This window comes from Myotis yumanensis, unplaced genomic scaffold (genome assembly GCF_028538775.1).
Source record: "Myotis yumanensis isolate MYYU_CA2020_CCGP unplaced genomic scaffold, mMyoYum1.0.hap1 SCAF_7, whole genome shotgun sequence".
Classification (NCBI taxonomy): domain Eukaryota; kingdom Metazoa; phylum Chordata; class Mammalia; order Chiroptera; family Vespertilionidae; genus Myotis; species Myotis yumanensis.
In genome coordinates this window covers 29,118,944-29,141,891 of record NW_027223758.1, presented here as the reverse complement: position 1 = coordinate 29,141,891, position 22,948 = coordinate 29,118,944, and the positions used below count along the sequence as shown (strand labels likewise).

Here is a 22,948-nt window from a genome sequence, read left to right as displayed (position 1 = left end):
GAGTCTTGGGAGGTTATGGAGTAAAAAGTTAATTGAAACTTCAGGAGCATGTATTTATTGTGAGAAATTGGATCTGTTCTGTGACATAAAAGGCTACCTTGCCATGTGGGATGGTGTGAGAGAGAAAAGAGCTGAATCACTGAGGGACTGACATTTTTCTTAAATACAGTGGTTTTTCTTGAAGGCCCATGACCTGTTGGTTTCTTTTTCCAAAGATCATATCAGGTGGTCTAATTCTTGTGTGTCCTGCAGGTGATGTGTGTTCAGATAAAGTGTTTCCAGGAGATTATCACTATTGGCTACAATGTCTACCACTCCTATGAACTACCTTGGTTCAGGACCCTCAGCTGGTAAGCTCTCCAGCCCCTTAGGGACCCATAACAGATTTGGATGATAAGTGTTCTGTGGTAGATATTTACAGTGGTGGTGGGTGGGAGAGGAGTGATGGCCACAGACTTGCATAGCACCTTTGAGACCCGAGTATTTCATAGGCCAGACGATATGGCTGGTCTTGAAGGAGTCTTTAGTAGCTATTAGCAACCTGGAATCTTCCTCAGAGGAAAGCAGAGTGGCTGTCATGCTATAGAAGTAAGTGCCGCGGGGGCAGATATCATGTTAGGTCGGGCAGGGTTTTATGAAGAAAATGGTGTTTGAACAGTGAGTGAAGAGAGATAAGTGAAGAGGATGGCCAGGCAGGGAAGAGACAGGAGCAAAGCAGATAGGTGGCAACCTGATAGGCACTCAGGGTTCCTGTTGGAAAGAGTGGCAATAAGACCGGGAGGCAGGATGAGGCGTGTTTTGGAACGTTATCTTAGGGGTTGAGTGTTCTCAGGTTAGGTATAGAGACTCTACAAAAGGGGCAAAAACTGAGTCCCAGGTTAGTGATAAATGGAGGATGAATGAAAGCTGCCATAAGTTTCTAGACAAGCTTCTCACCTACAGTGTCACTGAGAACAGGGGGTCCTGAGGTTTGGGGGACTGCTCTTCTGGTCCTCTCCTCTGGTTCCTTGACAGCCTCCCTGTAAGGACAGGCCGCAAGTGCTCCCCACCGCAGTGACCTGTCTTCATTTACAGGTACTTCTTACTGTGTGTAAATTATTTCTTCTACGGTGAAACAGTGACGGATTATTTCTTCACTCTGGTCCAGAGAGAGGAGCCTTTGAGGATTCTCAGCAAATACCACCGGTTCATTTCCTTTACTCTCTACCTGATAGGTATGCATTGAATGGCTCACGAGTTCTTGTTTTGTGTGTCCGCTGAGTAGGAAATGGGGAGTTTCTTGGTTAATGTAAAGCTTTGAGGATGTTAACTCTGATCGTGCAGGGGAGCAGAGCTGAGGGCTCTGCCTTAGTGAGCTGTAACAGCTCTTCAGTAAGAGAAGAGGGACTGAGCGGCTTTGTGGGTGTGGGGACTGCAGTCTGTGCCACCTGCCCCTGTGTTGCAGCCTCTGTTGGAAGACAGCACAGCATGGTCCTGTCCTGGCAGAGATTCTGCGGTATAACCAAAACAAAAACCACCTTTTCTTTTTCTCCCCCAACATGAACCGCTTGGATTTATTGAAATATGGAAATATAAAAGTATTCCATTATTTGAGAGGGAATCTAGAAGGCAGGTTACAAAAGAATACACTATTTTTATACATTCATGCTTATGTTTTTGCATAAACAAAATTCTAATAGGACATAAAGTTAAAATTGTACACAGAAAAGCCACCTGTTTTAATAACTTAGAAGCCAGCCACCCCCTCACACCCCTCCCCCCAAAAAAGATAGAAACAGCCAGCCATCGTTAGGAGCGTCTTCTTAGGAGAACACCTTGAAGGACAGACATGCAGAGTGGTAGAAATTTTACTGATTTGGATTTTCAAAGACTGACCTCAGAGAGCCTGGAAGCTTAGTCATTCTGAGTTTCAGTGAGCTCTTTTTTAATCTAGAGCTGAAACTGTGGACTTCCTGAGGATTAAATCGGATACATTAAAACTTGGCAGACAGTGAAGTGCTGGTCAATCTAAACTCAGTTCAGTCTGAACTCTCATTCTGTTAGTGCTAGTGATTTTCATAGTTGCCTTTAACGCTGGTTTGAGGCACCTGAGAAAGTTGTTCTGGCCTAAATTTGTCTGACCTATTTTTAATCAGCTCTGAATGACACCTGGGTATTAAGATACAAAATTCACTGCTAAGGAGTCTGCAGACATTGAGGATATGTCTCAGAACCTGAAAGCAGCCCCCAAGTGGGAGGTCAGCGGTGTCTGGAGCAGCGATGTGCTCTCTTCTGGGCAGAACTGCTTTTGAGGGGCCTAGCACACTTATGGGAAGTCCTTTTCCTTCCTGGAAAAGTGGGTGGAGGCTGCAGATATTTTTTGCCACCATATGCATCAAAGACAAGGGTGGCTTCTACTCCATACCTGATGGATCCTCTGTTCACCAGACCTCTTCACTGGGACACGGGTAAAAAACTTTTTCTTAAAAGTCCAGATAATCAATATTTCAGATTTTGGGGGCCCAGCGTCTCTGTTGCAACTCTCCAATCTGCCCTTGTAACACAAAAGTAACCATAGACAATATGTAAACAAATGGGTATAGCTTTGTTTCAATAAAATTTTAGTTATAAAATCAGGCATCTGGCCTGACTTCTTTGCTGGTGCCTGCTCGAGGATCAAACTATTCTTATCTGGTGAACAACAACCTGAATTTAGTAGTCTACAAGATTTAAAGATAGTGCCTTCCTTTGATTGTCTTGAAGGAGTCATTTTTTCCCTTTCTGATTGCTATCTGAAGAATCAGTTTGCATCTTCTTCCCCCCTCCTCTTCCCGGGGTTTGGGATTGTGCACTGATTAGGTGCTGCCAGGAAATTAGCCAAAGGATCACAATCACAATCATGTACACAGCTAAAGGAAATGACTAGGACAAAGGTAAATGCAGAATGTGATTAATTTTGCTCTTTCTCCTCCCTCCTCAAACCAGGATTCTGCATGTTTGTATTGAGTTTGGTCAAGAAGCATTACCGTCTGCAGTTCTACATGGTAAGGGAAATATGTGTGTGTGTATGTCAGAAGGCTTGGCTTAAATGAAATTCTATAAAAACTCAACAGGCATTTTATCTTTTCCTTAAGAAATCAAAGCTCAAGTGCAGTCTGTTCTGTATGTATCTGGAACCCAGAGCACGAAAGAAGAGGGCCTGATTAAGTTTGTCAACTGTACATCCACTTACTAGTAGACCCGATCACTGTTACTTAATTTACACCAGTTAATTTAACCAATTTCTCCACTAGGTCCTGAAGAAGGTGGGCCCCAGGTAAGGTTCAAGGTGACACTGTTACTAGAAAGAGACCGGGACCAAGCCAGGTCTGCCCTGGCACAATCTGGAATGTTTGGGTTCTTGACTTCATGTAAGAAAGATTTCACGATTTTAGTCAAGGTGATTTTGAGAGTATGTTTATTAAAGCTGGGGAGAGTGAAACAAAGGAAGGGCTTAAGATAGAAAAGGCAGCAACAGGAGTTGCCTAGACACAATAAAGGAAATTACCGTAACAGAAGTGGCAGAAGTGAGCCATGCTGGGCTGCGTGGACTCAGGAAACAAGTTACAGAGGCAAAAGGAGGGCCCTTGGAAATAGGTTCAGGGGGTTAGCCCTGGATAAGCTGCCACTGCCCGCCATTCCCCTGGTTGCAAGTCTCCTGGGGGACCTTTAGAGCTTAGAAGAAAGAAAGCAAAAGTATACACCTCAGGAAAGAAGAGGCACAAGCATGCTCAAGGGAGAGTGCACACCGAGTCCTTTGTCTTAAGTGTTTATGTCTGTTTTCTGAGGCAGGAATTTTAGGGAGGTCTCATGGAGGGTCTCAACAGAATAGTCAGCCGTTCTCCAGGTGTGTACTCTAATAGACTGATGCATCAAAATGAGCCTATAGGGAGTTTGGGTTCATTCTCTGGTCAGCTTCACTGCTTTATTTTTTATCTTGGATTTGTCTGGCTCTCATTTTTGTTTGTTTGTTTTGCTATTTATTCTCCTGACTTCATCTGTTTTTTGGGTTTGGCTACCCCTAACGGCACTATCTGGATCTCTGTTATCTCTCTCCTTGACTAGTGTGATTTAAGCTACTCGCTCTTTCGTTGGGGAGGAGAAGTGTAAACCATTTGCTCCTAAGTGTCCTCGGTTAGGGAAGATAAGATCTTGGGATTTATTAGCAGGCCTTGTTTAACATTGCTCAGCCTTGTTGAACTGTTCGTCTCAATTTCCCTCATTCCACTTGCCAAGGAATTTCCTGCTTTCTTACCATCCTGCCTCAATACCTCAGGCATTGTTCACAGATATCTTACATCACTTTTTCAATTTGAACATATTCCTTCTCTGAGTGCCCCAAGCACTCAATAAATACTTAGAAGTACCCAGGCTTTCAGAGCACAGAGGACTTACTCTCTAGTGAGCCATGTGGTCCTGATGTGATGGGGACAGTAGCTGGGGGGACACAATTTCTCCCAGAGGCCTGTTTTGTGCCTTTTCCCTTCTAATAAGAGGTGCAGAAGCAAATATCTTTCCTACCTGTTTCTCAGCAATTTTCTATTTGGCACTGCCTGTTATTTGAAGTTCCTTTCAAGGCAAACCGATAGGTAAAGTTGACTCTTTTTCTTCGTTTGCAGTTTGGCTGGACCCATGTAACGCTACTGATTGTTGTCACCCAGTCACATCTCGTTATCCACAACCTGTTTGAGGGAATGATCTGGTGAGTGATGAGAGTGAAAGAATTTTCCCTTTTATTTATAGGTGTTTCTCATGTACAGGTGCCTTACCTTCTAAGCCAATGGTTCTCCCCTTGCGCTGGTTACAGCACAGGTTGCTGAGCCCCACCTCTTGAATTTCTGCTTTAGTACATCTGGGGTGGGGCTTGAGAATTTGAATTTCTAGGCATTCCCAGGTGATGCTAGTTTTTCTGGTTAGGACCTACACTTAGAACCACGGTTCTAGATGAAGAAGTACTGGGATATTTAAAGAATCAAAGATAATGCAACTGTATGGCACCAATTTGAAATCTTAGAAGAAATTTTTATGACTTTCTGACAAAATGTCAACTACTAAATGTCATGAAGAAGAAAATTTGAATAGATCAATAACTATAGAAAATAACTACATAAAACTTAGTTTTATCTAGCCCTTAATACTAAAGCTGATAAGCATGTGGAGGGAGAAACAAGAATGATAAACTGATTTCTTTTATTATTATAGATAAACTATTCAAAATAAACTGTTAGCAAATGGAATCTGGCAACATGTCAAAAGAATTTGTACAGTCATGTGCTGCTTAAGAACGTTTTGATCAATGATGAATGCATACACTGATGGCTCCAATGGAGCTGAAAAATTCCTATTGCCTAGTGAAGTCATAGTGAGATGCATTACAGATACTTACCATTGTGTTATAATTGCCTACAGTATTCAGCACAGTAGCATACTGTACAGATTTGTAGCCTAGGGGAACAGAGTGTGTCAACCCCAAATATCTCTAGTTGGCATAGGATTATTTTAGGCTGGTTAATTTTAAGAAATATCAGACTTGGGATAAGCTCTGAAAACCAAGTAGAAGTTACCTTTTGTAAAATACATTTACATTTGTAGGGGAAAATCTCCATTTGTAAGGGTCCCTGCTGTACCAGGAGGAGGGGGATAACATTGTTTCTACAAACTGTTATTGAGGCAGAAGAGAACAAATGGACTTAAATCTGCATAACACCTTACTCTTGTTTATTTTGCTCTCCCTGATAGCCTATAACCGACTCCCCCATCCCTAGTATCTTCTTTTGTCTTCAGCTGAAGATGCTATTTCATGTAGTTATTTCAGCCATTTTGGCCAGTTACTCAGTTTTCCTGGTATACATGTTTTTAAATTTTTGTTTTTCTCCTATTATTACAGGGATGTGTCAGCCAAAAGCCCAGAAGGGTAGCGAGAAAATTATTTTTCCTCCCCTATAGAGTAATAGGCTGTAGCCTAGGTGTATGGCAGGCTACACCACCTAGGTTTGTCTAAGTGCACTCTATGACGTTGGTATAAGGATGCAATCATCTAACACTGTATTTCTCAGAATGGTATCTCCATAGTTAAACTCACATGACTGTACTGTTACTCAGTAGATTTTATTCCAGAAATGCAGTGGTTTTTTGGTGGTGGTGAGAACGGCACCAGGTGTTAGACTGGTGGAGTCAGACTCAGTGACCTTGATCTTTGAGTTCTGGCTAAGAAAGAATTCAGAGCCAAGACCTCAACTACGAGAGAAAGTTTATTTAGAAAGTCACTGAAGTAGAAGTGAGTGGTAGAAGAAATGGGCTCCGGAAGCAAGTTACAGAGGCAAGAGAAGGGCCCTTGGAGCTTAGGAGAGAGAAGGGAAAAGGTAACAAGCCTGGGGAGAAAGAGGAGGAAGAGCATGCTGGTCCTCTGTCCTAAAGGCTTTTGAGGTGGGGATTTGAGGGGAGATCTCAGTGGAATATTCATTCATCAGCTTTCCAGGTGTGTCCTTCAGGGTCAGGGTCTCTACCGATTGATCAGTGCCAGGCCAGGGGGGTCATTAGTCAGTGCAGCTGGTCCTGAGGTCATCGTGGCATCATTTGTTTGGTTTTGTTGCTTTTCTGTGCCTGGAGTTGAAACACAACTGAAACCTAGATGTATTTGGTTTGGGTCAAAACTTCATTGTTCTGGAGTCTTAATGCTTAAGGGCTACCACAGGACTAGCAACAGGCCAGGGGAGGAAAGGTCCGAACCGCATTACCTACCAGCTATAAGAAAGGTTAGGAGGTCTGAAGTGACCACGTGACCAGTGATATGCTAGGGGAGGAAAGGTTACCCTGGGGGCGAGGATCTTGTTTTCCCAGTTTTGTCTGTTGCTGGGCACCCAGGGCTTTCTGCCCTGATGGCCATCTGTACCTGGCCCATTGTCCTTGCTCTGCTCATGCCTGTCCAACAGCCTTCCACAGTTTCAACAGGAAATCTGTCAGCATTGATAGAAATTAGCAGGCTGGTGGAAGAAGCTGGATGGTCTTAGTGAAGAGGTGTGGGTGGCCTAGCCTAGGGTATATAAGAGAGGTACTAAAGTATTGTGGGTAAGACCCCAGCTTGCGCTTTTGTTTCTAGATCTCAGAATGAGGATATAGTATCCCCTACCTCCTGAGGAATAAATTACTAAATACACGTAAAGTGCTTAGAACAGAGACTAGCTTATATAAATGTTATAGGTATTATGGTTAGGGCATACCCCTCCTTCCCTTTCTTTCAGTTTCTGTTAGGTGTTTCTTAACAGTGGCACATGCTAAGTCCTGTCTTTAGGGCCAGATATACCATTTGTTTCTACAGTGAGTAATACAGTTATTAAAATCTCTAGTTATTGGTTTTCAGACTCAACCTATAAGACTTAATTATAGCTGCAGAGCAGAGAGTATGTGCTAGAAGCCTCCATGAAGTCAATGTTGTGGGGGTTGGGGGAATACAGATGCTCTAATTCCCTCCTTAACAAACAGGAAGTCCAAAACTGTTGCTTATAGTTGATGGGCCAGGAAATTGAGATTTATGCATAAGTCTGTAATAGAGAAAATTAAAAAAAAGTGACTGTTACAGAGTGGAGAGTGCGGAGAGGAGGGTGATGGCACAAGTGTGGAAATTGTGCCCTACTCTCCCCCACAACTGGTTTCATGATGGGGATGAGCAGACCAGCAGGGGGAGGCAGAGAAGAAACCTAGGTGTGTGTGGATGTGGTTTTACCCTCAGGGTAGTCCTAGGGCAGTGATGGCAAACCCAGAGGTGACACACAAACTCATTTTTTTGGTTGATTTTTCTTTGTTAAATGGCATTTAAATATATAAAATAAATATCAAAAATATAAATCTTTGTTTTACTATGGTTGCAAATATCAAAAAATTTCTATATGTGACACGGCACCAGAGTTAAGTTAGGGTTTTTCAAAATGCTGACACACTGAGCTCAAAAGATTCATCATTACTGTCCTAGGGAAAGGTCGGGCTTACTAGATAGAGCTCCTAGTAATACACAGTAAAAAAAAAAGTAAATTATGACATAAAATATATTACTTATTAGAATTATGGAGGCAACTACTAGAAGAAGAAAAACCAGAAATGTTTACAAGTGGCTATTTTGGGGAATGGAGATAGGATGGGAGAAACAAGGAAAACTTTTATTTTTTTTCTTTCCTTTACAGTTTAAATTTGTTTTATTGTGTAGATAATTACTTTATAATGACAAAAGAATAAATGACATTTTATAGAATGCCACTTTTATTTATTCAGTAGTCATTCTGTAAACATTTGAATGTCTGCTATGTGCCAGGTAGTAGGAAGGGCTTGTTTGGTATTTTTTTTTTTTTAAGTTATTTCTGTCCTGGCCGGGTGGCTCAGTTGGTTGGGGCATCTCCTGTACATCAAAAGGTGGTGGGTTTGATTCCCAGTCAGGGCACATACCCAGATGGTGGGTTCCATCCTGTGGGTATGTGCAGGAGGCAGCCAATCGATGTTTCTCTCTCACATCTCTCTCTCTCCCTCTCTCCCCAATAATAATTTAAAAATCTCTTTAAAAAAGTTATGTCTTAATGGGTAACAAATACTCTGAGTTATTTTGTTTGGTACTGGAGTTTATGAATGGTATTATTTTGTGGACTTTTGAGGTATTATTATCTTGGTAGTGCTGATCCTTTGGTTTATTTCCTAGGTTCATTGTCCCCATTTCTTGCGTGATCTGTAATGACATCATGGCCTATATGTTTGGATTCTTCTTTGGTCGGACCCCACTCATCAAGGTAAATGGATCACCCTAACATGAAATATCACCATAAGGGAAGGGTGATGCTCTCAGCTTGGGAGACAGAGATCTAGCTGGTGTGTATGTCTTCATGTCATCCTGGAGAAAAGTGGTACTACATTTTTTTTTTAAAGAAAAAAACAAAGGGAAACACTGACAGTTACCCACAAGAAAAAAAAAAGCTAAAAAGAAAATTCAGATATCAAAAATTCAGAAACTAAGAGAAATGGACAGAAAAGAGAAAATGAGAATTGCTCAAACTCAGGAAAAGATTATAGAAAGAAAAAAATGAATAAAGACTAAAATACTTGGTGCCTAAGGAGGAATAGAGTCAAATGTAAATTTAAAAAGTTATACTGTTTTATGAATAATGATCTATTTTGAGTTAATATTTTTCTTAATTACTTTTATTTTTTTATTATTTTAAAATTCTTTATTGTTGGAAGTATTACATGTCTCCTTTTTCCCCCATTGACTTCTCCCAGCTTGCTCCTGCCCCCCCCAGCACAGGCCCTCACCCCTATTGTCTGTGTCCATTGGTTATCCTTATATGCATGCCATATAAGTCCTTTGGTTGACCTCTTATCTCCCTCTCCCCCCCTCCCCTGCCTTCCCTCTGATTGAGTTAATTTTTAAAAATATTTCTTTATTGATTTCAGAGAGGAAGGGAGAAGGAGAGAGAGATAGAAACATCAATGATGAGAGAGAATCATTGATTGGCTGCCTCCTGCACACCCCACAGAGATCGAGCCCGCAACCCAGGCATGTGCCCTTGGCCTGAACCGAACCCGGGACCCTTCAGTCCGCAGGCTGACGCCCTATCCACTGGGCCAAGCTGGCCAGGGCTGATTGAGTTAATTTTTATATGTGATGTGAAATTAGGGTCCAAGTTCATGTTTTTGCACATAAATATTTGTTTATTCCAGCAAAAAATAAAATATTTTTATAAACTATATAAGCATATTTTGGGGACTTGATATGAATTTGAGTATTGCTATTTAATTAGTATACTGTTCTATAATATAATTAAATGATTTGAATGACCAATTGAAGAAAGAAAACTGAGGGGAATCAGGCAGGGAACAAGGAAACCAAGCATGGAGGTATTTTAGCAGGTGAGGTGGTTAACAGAGAGTTTTAACAAGTATTCATTGTCCCAAAGCCAAATATATCAAAATGCCCTTTGCTAAGAACTTGTTCTCTGTCCACAGCTGTCACCGAAGAAGACCTGGGAAGGCTTCATTGGGGGCTTCTTTGCTACTGTGCTGTTTGGCCTTCTGGTAGGTGGTGGCTCCCTGTTAGGTGGGGCAATGACAGAAGCCTCATAACCCGTCTTTGAAGCTTATCCAGGGCTAGAGAGCATGTCTCCCAAGGCCAACGACTCTGTCCTACTCGATGGGGACCTTGCTCTGAAGAGGGGCACCAGATGGCACACTCTGTAACTGGCACAGGCAGCACCAGCTAGTCTTCATCTGCCAGTTTTCAAGCAGGGTCTTGGTAGTGTAGGAGCAGGGGCCATGTGCACCTGTACTTCTCTCTTGCCCATGCATGCAACACTCAGCAGGTGGCGCTCTTGTCCAGGCATTTGATATGTCAAGGTCTGGGTGATTGGCACCGGAGAGTAAGGGGTGGGGTGAAATATGCCACTCAAGCTCAGATTTTCTCCTTTGTGTGCCCTGCTCATAGTGGGTGATCTCCCAGCCCTTTTAAGAGCACCATTCCCTGCTCTGACCCAGACCATTCTCCCCTTTGTGTGTTGTCCATCTGTCCTTCAGTGTCAGCTTCCTTACCTTATTGCTCTTCAGTTTTCTTCCTCCTGGCTGCCTGCCTCTCCCTATACAGTTACCCCAGTGAGCACCAAGTTAAGAGATTCTGAGAAAATGGACTGTAGCTTCCCTACGTGGGTAGAAATTTCTTATAGTTCCTTCGTCACGTTCCACATTCCTCAGGTCTTTCCTGGATTCAGTCAGCATAGGAATGTTTGAGCAAGTGTGCATGTGTGCAGCCTCAACAGGGTGTGACCTTCCTCCCCCAGTTCAGGTAAAATACACATGTGGTGAAACCTAAACCTCTTATTCAGCACGTGGCTTGCAGTTAGAGGGTACTAGGCACTGTAAGGGACATGGCCAAACCAGGTGTCTGCTGCCCAGGCAGGGTGGCCGAACTTGTCTCCTTTGCCTGTCTCTCTGTTCTTCATCCTCAGCTGTCCTATGTGATGTCTGGGTACAGATGCTTTGTCTGCCCTGTGGAGTACAACAATGACACCAACAGCTTCACTGTGGACTGTGAGCCCTCGGACCTGTTTCGCTTACATGAGTACAACATTCCTGAGGTGATCCAGTCGGTCATTGGCTGGGTATGTGCCACTTCCATGGAGGGAACTAACCTCAGTGGGATAGTGACTGCAGGAGAGAGCCCCCTCTCCGCCACTCAGAAAAGCCACCTTCCCTTCCCCAAAGCTGTGGCCCCAGGATGAAGGAGAATTGTTAAGTCTGTTTACGGTGAGGACAGGAGGAGACTTTTCTTCCTACTTCAAATCATTAGGACCAGTGATTCTCAAAGTGTGCTTTGGGGATTTCTAGAGGACCCTAAGATCCCTTCAGGGGGTCTCTGAGGTCACAACTATCCTATATAATAAAAGCCCAGCAACCGAATGGCGGAACGAACAGAATGACCAGTCGGCCAGTCGCTATGACGTGCACTGGCCACTAGGGGCCAGACACTCAATGCAGGAGCTACCACAGTGGGAGTGCCGCTTGGCTGACCAGGATGAGCAGCTGCTCCTGCTGCGAACCCTGGGCCGACAGGCAAGAACCCAGGCTGCTATTGTTGCCTTCTCGCCCCAGGTTCCTTCTCCTCGCTCCCTGCCACCTCCTCCAGACGCCCGCAGGCTGCAGCCTGGGAGGCGGGTTCGTGGCCACTGTGGGACTGAGGACTACTCTGCCGCCTCTCAGTGCTATTATCCCTGGGCCCGGCCCAACTGGGTCCCCTGGAGAGACAATATATTTTTATTGATTTCAGAGAGGAAGGGAAAGGGAAAGGGAAAGAGAGATAGAAGCATAAATGATGAGAGAGAATCATTGACTGGCTGCTTCCTGCACGCCCCTACTGGGGATCAAGCCCACAACCCAGGCATGTGCCCTTGACCGGAATCGAACCCAGGACCCTTCAGTCCCCAGGCCGACACTCTACCCACTGAGCCAAACCAGCTAGGAACCTAGCTGCTTTTTCATAGAAACAATTTTTACTTGAAAAGAACTGACAAACTATAGTGTTTTAGACTGGATAGTTGACAGACATTTTTCTTGAAAATGAATGAAATGAGCCTGTCACTTCGAGGAAAACAGCTGACAGTGATTGTTAACGCTGATAAAAATGTGCCTTTCATGTGAGTATAGAATTTTAGAAAGTGTGTGCCTTCTATGAGTTTGACAGCATCCTAATACTTAAAGGGTTTTCTGATAAGATCTGTGGTAGCTTTAATATGTAATGTTTTGACATTGTGTAGCTAAATGTGCCTGCATTTGGAAGGTTGACATAACCCAGTAAAGGGTATTTTCTAAACAGCCAGTGCATGGAATCACACAGTTAGGCATGGGTAAAAGACCCATTCAGAGTGCCAGATTGACCAGTGGATTTTAATTTCAGAGTATAAAAGGTCATTGATAGAATTTTAGATTTCACATTGCACCAAATTTGTAAGGAACTACCACTTAACAAATTCTGGTGTAGTGTCAAAGAATACCTATAATTATCTGAAAAGATAGTGCCAAAATACTCTTCCTCTTTTCAACTACATATCTGTGTAAGGCTGGATTTTCTTCATATACTTCAACCAAAACAATATATCAAAAAATTAAATGCAGAATATCTTAATGTCTTCTATTAAGCAGACATGAGAGATTTTTAAAAAATCAGTCTTCTTACTAATTATGTTTTTTGGAAGGGTGGGGGAGAATATAGTTAATTGCATAAAGAGTTACTTATGTTAACATGTAATAAGGCTGCCTGTAGGCATCTTGACTTTTACTTCATTTTTTCTTCTCAGAAAATCGTCCGGATGTACCCTTTCCAGATTCACAGCATTGCCCTCTCCACCTTTGCCTCGCTCATCGGCCCCTTTGGAGGGTTCTTTGCAAGTGGATTCAAACGAGCCTTCAAAATCAAAGTAGGAAAACCCTCTGTTCCTCTCATTGTCTACCAGCCAGGCCCTTCTTCACCTGTCCTCCCCCTGCCCCACCCCGTCAACTACAACCTCTTCAAACTACTAGGCTATTAATGTGTGCTTTCACCCATGCACAGAATTTAGGTAGCTTACATAAAAAGACATTGTTTCCGGGAAAATTCAATAGTTGGATTTTCCATTTATTTGTTAATATCTTACCTCTTTCTTAAAAACAACATTTTGTAACTTAAGATTGTGTCCTATTATAGCCTCAGCATTTGAGTCAATGCTTACTTCTCACTTTGTTTCTCTCAGCTACTCAGGGCAGTAGCTGGACATTGAGGTGGGACCATAGGCCAGGGTTTGATCTTGGCTGAGCGAGACTCACCAGTTCTTCTCCTGCCTCTAACAGGACTTTGCCAATACTATTCCTGGCCACGGAGGCATCATGGATCGCTTTGACTGCCAGTATCTGATGGCCACCTTTGTCAATGTGTACATCGCCAGTTTTATCAGGTACATGCCTTTCCCTCTGCACCAAGTTGGTGGATTTTTAAATAGGGCGAAAGTCTAGAATTTTAGCTATATCTCAGTTTTAGTGAAAAGCATTCCAAATATAAATGCAGTTTTCCATTGCTACTATTTACTTATGGATTCTCGAGCCCCTCTACCCCTTTAGTAGAGAATCCAGAGGTTGAAGCAGCCACTTGGATAATCAGCCCTAGAAGTTGCTGGGCCCCCATCAGTGCATTTCATCACATTCTCTTCCAGGGGCCCGAACCCAAGCAAGCTGATTCAGCAGTTCATGAACTTGCGGCCAGAACAGCAGCTCCACATCTTCAGCACACTCAGGTCTCACCTGATCGACAAGGGGATGCTGACAGATGCCACGGAGGACTAGTGGGGGCCACGCAGGGCTGAGAGAGCAGGACTGAGCGAGGGAGCGGGCACCAAGGTCAGCCCAGCTGGTGTGACTGAAATGATGACAAGGCTTCAACTCACTGTCTTTTTTTTTTTTTAAATTTTTTGAAAGAGTTTTTTTTTATCTGTGGGTTTTTAAAAAAATTCTGTATATACAGTCTATGTGCTTATGATTTGGGTTGTGAGTAAACTATAGCTTTGAGTTGGAAAGAAGTCATGGGGGTGAAACTATTTGGGTTTTTTAAACAGAAGTTTTAAAAACGTGGAAGACAGTTTTGCCCAGGTACTTCTGGTCTCATCAGTTGAATTGGGCTCCATCAGGGAGTGGCTGTTCATGTGTTCCGACCCCGTCAGCGTCCCCCATACCTGTACTACCCCTTCTCCCCAGCAGAGAGGAGGTGCACGGCTTGGATGTCTTTGCCAGGAGAGCTTTACCCGAGCTACTCTGTAACCCTGCCCGGAGTTCCAGGGGTCTGCCTGCCGTGGGCTGTAGGGACAGAGGCTTATTCTTAGATCAGCATTCTGTCCACATGAAATCCTGTGGAACCTGAGCTCTGCTTTATGATATGGGTTCACCTTACTTCATCACAGACTGAAGTTTTCTCGAGAGAGAGCACGAAACATTATTTATAATAGTCTGGTAGAAAACACCACACTGTAATATTTCAAGTGTATACAGTAGCATGTACTGTAACTGAGCCCCTCCCCCCATGTTTAGGCTCACATGGCTCCTAGGGGCAGTCCACTCACTGTCTTTTCAGGGACGATGGTGTTCATGTTTGTGCTGTGGACTGGCTGCTGCTGAATCCTCTCTGGGGCTTGCCCGTTAGGCAGGGAGCAGAAGGCTTCTCGTTTGTGCCCCTTTGCCTGACTGACCACCCACGTAGCTGCTGTATTGTATATATATTGCTCCTGAGGCACATGTGTATTGTGTGTGTGTTTTAAAAATCACTTATTTCTTATAGTGATTTCCATTGCCAAGACTTCTTCACTGAAATCACAAAGTCCTGCTTAAAACTCTGGAAAACCCAACCCAATTAGAGGTTTGACTATTCTGAAGATTAAATGCACACTTTTTTTATAATGTGACCAGTTAAATGTAGTTTGTATTTTACTGGGGGACCTTATTTTTAAAAAAATGACTGTGATTTACTTTGCTTCCCTTCTTAATTACAGGGACGAGGTTGACTTTGGGAAGGGGCTACAGGAGAGAGAACTCGGTGCCCCCATGTGTTCAGTTGTTCTGTGCCACGGTTGTTCTCGTTGCCAAATGAGCATGACGGCTCGCTATAGCACCTGGCGTGGTGCTAGTCTGTTTTGTTTTGTTTAAATGGGCCTTCCGGCCTCCCCGAGCTTACACACGGCCCAGATCCTGGGCAGACCGCTCGACGTTTCAGCTCATAGTCACTGCACGGCTGTCCACACGCATGCAGCATTGACGTGGCCTCTCTCTGAACCTTCACTTCCATTTCAGCACATGGCTCCTCTTCTTCAGGTCCGAGTCCCCCTTAAAAACAACATATATTTTTGTCTTGCCTGGGCTTTCGTCCTGCTGTGGACCGTGGGTGGTTCATGACGAATCCCTCTCTGGGTTCTTGTTTTCTGAGCTCTTCTAACTCCAGTCTTCCATGATCCTGGCTGAGCAAGGTCATGTCAGCAGAGGCAGCTGTGGGTAATGAGTCATGTCTGGGCCCCCAGAAGCAATTGTTTGCCAGTCTTTTCTAAATATTTATCCTTCAGATGAGGCAGTGTCTCAGCAATGAATTAAGGCGGTGATTAGGAATGAACCTGGTTTTCTCATTGAAGAACGAACTTGGTCTCCTGAACTGGGACAGAAAGGCACCTCACTGTCTCGTGCTGCCCCCTGTGGGCACGGTGGGGTCCTTGGGAGCAGGCATCTCAGTGGGAGCCCAGCAGCAGGCCAGTCACTTGTGAGCAGGGCTGCCTGGGGATCAGGGTGCCTGGCACGTTTCTTTGTGGAAGTGGTTGCTGTTAGGGCGTCGGAGGTCCTGCGGGTCCTGGGAAGCTGAAGGTGGTGTCTCACCAGAGCTGCCAGCAAGAATGCCACGGGGGTCAGCTGGGTTTTTTGTTTTTGGAGTTCTCCACATTCTCTCTGGTGAGATAGGAGGAGTTTCCTGGGGGCGAGGGGCAGTCTGGAAAGCAGTGTCTATGTAGCACATTTTTCTTTCTCCCATTTATTGGTGATATTTCATCATTAAGATTCAAGAGACTATTTTAACACATATCTGTGCAGATCTTAATGGAACAACTTACTTCAGATCCATTTTGTGTGTGTGTGTGAGAAATAAAATATGACTGAAACTGTGCCCTCCCTTGTTGCGAATTCAGTTTCTTACTCCCATGCATGGCTTTATATTCCCCACTTGCTTTGTATTCATAAATGCTGTGCCAAATGCTGTGCCTGGTTTAGAGATTTTTGTTTTGTTTTCCAGTTTGAATCCTATACATTCTCATAACGACCTTCCGAGGTACCTCGATGAGAGCCATGAACACCTTGCTGGTGAGGAAGTTGAGGGCCAGAAGGGAGAGAGGGTCACCTGGCGGACTCCAGTCTCCATTGTAGCGTCTGCCCACCAGGACAAGGACTAGGTTGTCCCAGCCCCACTTGCCTTTGTGAAAGTGGCATTAGTGCATCTGAAATTTTGCACCATTTTTCCCACAAGCTTAGGAGGCCTGACCTGTGACAGGTGGGAGCTTAAGTTGCTGTTAGTTCATAAAAAATGATATAAAGGAGCTGATGAACAAGGGCGTTACAGCAACCAGAGCTCTTCTGCAGAGGGCTGAGCCTGGGCACCCTCCCTGCTGAGTTTTTAATTGTTGAGAGTATTACAGATGTGTCCTCCTCCCTCCCATTTCTCCCCTCCCCCCTGCCCCTGCCCTTCCCCACACTATTGTCTGTTTCCATGGGTTATGCATATATGCATGTACTAGTAAGTTCTTTGGTTAATCTCTTGCCGTCCCCCCACTTCCCCTTCCCTCTGAGATCTGTCAGTCTGTTCCATGCTTCCATGTCTCTGGTCCTATTTTGTTGGTCAGTTTATTTTGTTCATTAGATTCCACATATGAGTGAGATCTTGTGATACTTGATGTGATACTTGTCTTTCTCTTTCTGGCTTATTTAACTTAGCATAATGCGCTTTAGTTCTATCCATGGTGTTGCAAAGGGTAGAGTTACTTCTTTTTTACTGCTACGAAGTATTCCACGGTGTAAATGTACCACAGTTTTGTATCCACTCATCTACTCATGGGCACTTGGGCTGTTTCCAGATCTTAGCTATTTTAAGTAATGCTGCTAGGAACATAGGGGTGCATATATTCTTTCTCATTGGTGTTTCAGGATTCTTAGGATATATTCTCAGAAGTGGGATCGCTGGGTCAAATGGCAGTTCCATTTTTACTTTTTTTGAGGAACCTGGTGAGTTCTCCTTGTCACTACTCACAGGACACCCAAGTCTTTCCCTTTGTGTGCGCGTGCCACCTCAGCATCACAGACATACACACCTTTTACTCCTGCAAGTAAAACCTTTTAAGGCAGCCTGGGCCTTATTTATGTTTTTGATTTTTTTTTGGGGGGGGGGGGCCAGTTTTATATCCTGAACATTTTAGTAACTATATTTAAAACATTTAGAGTTGTACAGTTCTGTAATATATGTTTGAAACTGGTGTCTCTTTCAGAAGGGGTGAAATGCAACTTTTAACTTTACACAAGTGGACTTTGAAACCACTTCAATGGTATTTATCTTTTCCCACCGGGCCTCTTATCCTGTAAATCGACTTACATTATGCAAGAAGATTCCAAAGGTATGTTTTAAGGGAGATTAAGCAAACCTGTGATTTGAGTCTCAGCTCGTCGCTGAGTTGGCTGGAGGCCAGTTCGAGTGGATCCTTGAGTTCAGATCTTCAGACTGTCAGTGAGTCCTGGCAGGCCCAGGAACACCCTGGTGTGGACGGGTGGGTGGGGGAGGATGTGAACGACTCAGGGCAAAGAGCACCACTGCTCAGAAAACTGCACGGTGGCCTTGCTCCCTAAGAAGCCTGCCCAAGGTCAGTTTTGTAAGGGAGTGATTTTTGCTGCCAATGTGATAGTCATTGCTGGAACTTCTTCCTGTGTCACCACTGCCTTTTGTGTTTTTGGGGTAACTCACATCTGTGTCCACCTTGTGATTTTATGTGCAGAGAAAAGGGTGGAGTGGGGAGGGGCGATGTCACTTGTACCCAGGGTTCCTGTTCTTCCGAAGTCGGGGTGTCCAGGTGGCTGTCATGGACACCTCACAAGACAGTAAGACCTGGCAGACTCTCACTGTGCTGTCTGCAGCAGGGGCTCTGAGGGAGCAGCTGGAACAAACCATCACTGAGGCCGCGGGGCAGGCTGAGCACAGCGGTTAGGAAGACAGGTGTTGGGTTCAAACCGACCTGGGTCTGGGAGGTTGCTAAGTGCAACTCTGGCCCAGTTGGGTCTGATAACAGCGCCTCCCTTGTGGGATTAGTGTGAGGATTTTATGAGCTAATGCACGTAAGCTTTTTTTTTTTTTAAATATATTTTATTGATTTTTTTTTATAGAGAGGCAGTGAGAGGAATAGAGAGTTAGAAACATCAATGAGTGAGAAACATCGATCAGCTGCCTCCTGCACACCCCCTACTGGGGATGTGCCCTCAACCAAGGTACATGCCCTTAACCGGAATCGAACCTGGGACCCTTCAATCTGCAGGCCGATGCTCTATCCACTGAGACAAACCGGTTAGGGCTGCACATAAGCTTTTAGCACCGTGCCTGGCACATAGGAAGTACTCAGTCAATGGTAGTTATTTTTGTCACACTCAGCTGGTAATTTGAACCCAAGTTGCTGTAATAGCAGAGACTGAGTTCTCGGCCACTACGCTGCCATCTGCCCTGCATGCAGGAAAGCGGGCGCACTGTCCTGGGAGAAGCAGCCCGACTTTAACACCCACCCACGGTGGCTGGGTGCTGTGCTTCCTTTAGAAGGCCAGCCTGACGAAAGGAATGAGGAGTGAGGGTGCTTTGAAATTCGTACTTAGTGGGAATGGTGAGCCTGAGGTCTTGCCCACTTCCTGCTGCCCCTGGTCTGGACTTTCCTCTTGCTGGTGGTGCCTCAACTCTGGGGGCGGTGAGGGCCTCTCTGTGACTCGCTCAGGACCCCATCTCCCCCTCTGGCCAAGGGCCTTGCTCTGCATACACAGCCAGGAGCCTGCAGCAGTGCCCTGTACGAGTGGACATCTCCAACCAAAGAGAGTGGAGAAAGAAGCCACCTCTGTAGCGGATTAGAGTACAGACAGGAAGCCTAGAAGCTCTGCCCACACCCTGACAACCTAACAAGTCGGGGCCTTGTGTTTCATGCTTTCTTAAAAGTATTAACAGGAGAGAAGCAGGTGACCACTGAGGACAGATGATGTGGGGTACTCCTGTTGGATTGTAGGTTAGCAAAGGACCACGTGGGTGATTCATGAATGAAGGGAGAACAGGCAGTCGACTGAGTGGGAAATATTTAATTTCATTTTCTGGAAGGAGATGGGGAGTTGGGGAGTGTGTGTGTGTGTGTGTGAGGTGGAGGATTCTTCACTTTGAAGGAATGGTGTTGACAAAGAGGACCTCTGAAATTCTCAAGCCACTGGAATAGTAATAGCTCGGAACTACCGGCTGGACTGTGAACTGTTTCCTGGGTGTTAGTGGGGAATGAAGACCAGATCCAAAGGCCACTGTGTTCATGGCCTCTCCCCTTCAGTTAATTCATGAAGCCATGGTCATGCAGGAATCAGGAGAACATGTTGTGGTGGTTAGTAAGCAGCTGCTGGGAGGGACTGACAGTGGGCTTGCCCTCTAGTCCTTCTGGGCTGGTGCTTGCTCCCTCATCGTTACAGCTAATAGACCAGGCGGTTTTTTATCTGTAGAGAAAAAGGCTCCCAAATGGGACAAAGGCCCCTTGACAGGGCCCCTGCAGGGGCCTCCCCGCATTGGGCAGGGCCGAGCCTTTGCAGCCTTCCCTGGACGTAGCGCTCAGAGGGCCCGCTGGGTTGAGCCTTCTGCTGATTCTGTCCCAAGTGAAATGGTGTTTGCTGATACCATCCGCATTGCTATCTCCGACCTTGACTACTGGAACGCTTACGTCTCACCTCCCTTAGGTTCCTGTCCTGGGCCTGCCGGCTCTGTGCCAAGGAACACCAGACCAGAAAGGGAGCTCAGAGCATTTCTAGTTGCTCTGCCCTTTACCTGACATGGCGTTTCCCTAGATCCGTGTGCTTGTGACACAGCCGTCGTCTCTGCACCCTCTGATCAGTGTTGGACCATACATGTAGACTCTTCCCCACCGCAGCGTCAGACATGATGGACTGTACATTGGAAAGTACCTTATTTATACACCTGAATGTTCCAGTTACACAAATAAACATCTATTAAATTCTAGGTTCCGTGTCCTTCCTAAGGGGGAGTGCTGACTTGGCGGGAGATGGGGGTTGGTTGTGTGGAACCAGCGTCCCTTCCCAGGGTGCTGCCAGCCATTGGCGATGCGCTCTGCCCTGGGCCTTGGCCTCCTGCTCTCCCGGTTTTCCTCCTGCTCCGTGGCTGCTCCTCCGCAGCCACCGTTCTGAGCGTCTCTTCTCCAGCCTGGCCCTGGAACTCTGCTGGCTGTTCTCACCCACTCTCAGGGCTCCGATTTCCACACCCACGATTTCAGGTCCAAGTTCCCAGTTCACACGTACCTACAAGGCCTCTTCCTGGGCTTTGCATAAGCAAATCCAAACCTGGCCCTTTACCTACACCTGCCCCACTCAGTGTACTTTACCCCACCCCAAGTCTGTTTGTAAGCCCATCACTAGGAGTGAGCTCACCTGTAGCCAGGCCTGCCTTCCCACCTTTATTCTTTTTTTTCTTTTTTTAAAATATATTTTATTGATTTTTTTACAGAGAGGAAGGGAGAGGGATAGAGAGTTAGAAACATCGATGAGAGAGAAACATCGATCAGCTGCCTCTTGCATACCCCCAACTGGGGATGTGCCCACAACCAAGGTACATGCCCTTGGCTGGAATTGAACCCAGGACCCTTGAGTCTGCAGGCCTACACTCTATCCACTGAGCCAAACCGGTCAGGGCCCCACCTTTATTCTGACCGCCAGCCTGGCCACCTCTGCTACTCCACTCCGTACTCTACCGCTGGGCAAGCTTTCTGCCCTAGAGCCTTCCCACGGCCTTGTCAAAGTTCAGCCTTGTGCACGAGGTTCCCCGGGTCGGCCCATCCGATCCCCGGGCTCGGGGTGCCCTCATAGACACATTGGTGTGCTTCCCTTCTTTGTTCCAGGTGCTCTGGTCTGGCCATCACACGTGCTGCTTCCTCTTCCTGGTTTCCTTCTCCCCCGCCTTCCCTGGCTCCCCTTGGCTGCCTAACTCCTGCTCACCTTCAGTCACACCACAGCAGCATCTGCTCTGGGAGGCCCATGGCTTTCCTGGCGAGACTGTGGGTCCTGGTGTGGCTGGAGGAGCCCTGAGTCTGAAGTCCTGCGAGCCATCGGCCAGCCCCGCCCAGGCTAATGCTTGGACCTCCAGATTGTTTGCCTTTGGGACAAGGGTTTTAGCCTTTCTGCTCCACAGAATCTCCAGGTGTTTACTTTTCTAAATCCAACAAAATTGGACTCAAAGCCATGAGTTTCCAAGGTTGATGAGGAACCCAACATTAGTCATTTCCCAGGCTGCTGTGTTCTCTTGCACCAGGAGCCCAGGGCCTGTGCAGTGCTGGGGACTTGGTGGGGCCCCGGTCTCCAGTTCACCTGCTGAAGGTTCTCCTCCTGAGTGTTCCAGTTACACAAATAAACATCTATTAAATTCTAGACCCCATGTGCTTCGTAAGGGGGAGTGCTGACTTGGCAGGAGATGAGGTCCATACGCTCTCTCTGAGGAGGCCCCTGTCGGTGGCGTCAGGACCCACATTCCCTAGGCACCCGTGCACCATCTGCATCTGCGACCTTCCACCTCAGATCCTTGGCTGTCTTCACGCGTTTAACAAACACTGTGGAGTTCTTGCTTTGGGCTTGTCCCCATCTGGACACTGGAAATGCAGCCCCTACCCTCATGGAGCTCATTTTAGGAGAGGGGGGCAAACATGTGAAAAGCATGTTAGATGAACATGTAGCCAGGAGAGGGGAACGGAGTGCTGCTGGGAGAGGTTGCATTTTTATAAATGGTGATCAGGGATGGGCTTGCTGCGAGGTGATGTTTGGGCAAATGGACACACCTGTGGGAATGATGTTCCACACCAGGAGCCCCGATGTAGAATGGCGTGTGCCTCCCGCACCTCCATGCAGTGCTCACCTGCCTTCTTCCATCTCACAGACGGACAAAGGAGATGTTTCTCATGTGACCCCAACTAGCTCCTCCCCTGGCCACCCAGCCTTCTCCCAAGCTCCCCATCTTACTCTCTTTTCCTCACAGGAAATGCCTTCCAGCCCCTTCACTATGCTGATCAGTGTCTGGACACACCAGGCTTATCCTTTTGGGGTGCCCTGTCATTGCTTGTAGTTATGAATATGTGTGTGACTTGGAGGGGACATCCATAGGCCCTTCAGGGAACTGAAGACCCCTCATAGCTACTGCCCAAGAGGTAGCTCCTTCCTCCCGTGTCTCAAGGGTCCCTATGCTCCTTACCTACCCTTTCTGTCGTGATTTTCATCATGAAGAGGAGCCAAGGAGAGGAGCTGGGGAGAATCAATTTGCAATCTCCTATGGACTCCATTGGTTACCAGAGAAAATCCCAGGAGCACCGTGGTGGGTGGCTTTCTGAAGGTACAATTACTTACCTTTTATTTGAAATAGTTTCAGACTTACAAAAAAGTTGTAAGAAGTAAGAAAGTGAAAAGAATTCCCTACATACTTCACTGAAATCCTCAAATGTTAACATTTTACTACATTTAAAAAAATATTTTATTGATTTTTTACAGAGAGGAAGGGAGAGGGATAGAGAGAAACATTGATCAGCTGCCTCCTGCACACCTCCCACTGGGGATGTGCCCGCAACCCAGGTACATGCCCTTGACCAGAACCGAA

The 22,948-nt window shown here is 45.7% G+C and overlaps 1 protein-coding gene across 1 annotated transcript in view; it reads left to right on the top strand.

Moving 5' to 3' along the window:
• Positions 1–20,317, top strand: part of CDS2 (CDP-diacylglycerol synthase 2) — a 54,374-nt gene extending 34,057 nt beyond the window's left edge. The window contains exons 4-13 of the mRNA XM_070419950.1: positions 253–350; positions 1,075–1,214; positions 2,965–3,023; positions 4,638–4,720; positions 8,702–8,789; positions 10,003–10,071; positions 10,995–11,147; positions 12,840–12,959; positions 13,369–13,472; positions 13,728–20,317. Coding sequence (XP_070276051.1) covers positions 253–350; positions 1,075–1,214; positions 2,965–3,023; positions 4,638–4,720; positions 8,702–8,789; positions 10,003–10,071; positions 10,995–11,147; positions 12,840–12,959; positions 13,369–13,472; positions 13,728–13,857 — 1,044 coding nt within the window. The 3' untranslated portion in view covers positions 13,858–20,317. The remainder of the gene's footprint in view (positions 1–252; positions 351–1,074; positions 1,215–2,964; positions 3,024–4,637; positions 4,721–8,701; positions 8,790–10,002; positions 10,072–10,994; positions 11,148–12,839; positions 12,960–13,368; positions 13,473–13,727) is intronic.
• Positions 20,318–22,948: the final 2,631 nt, after the last annotated feature.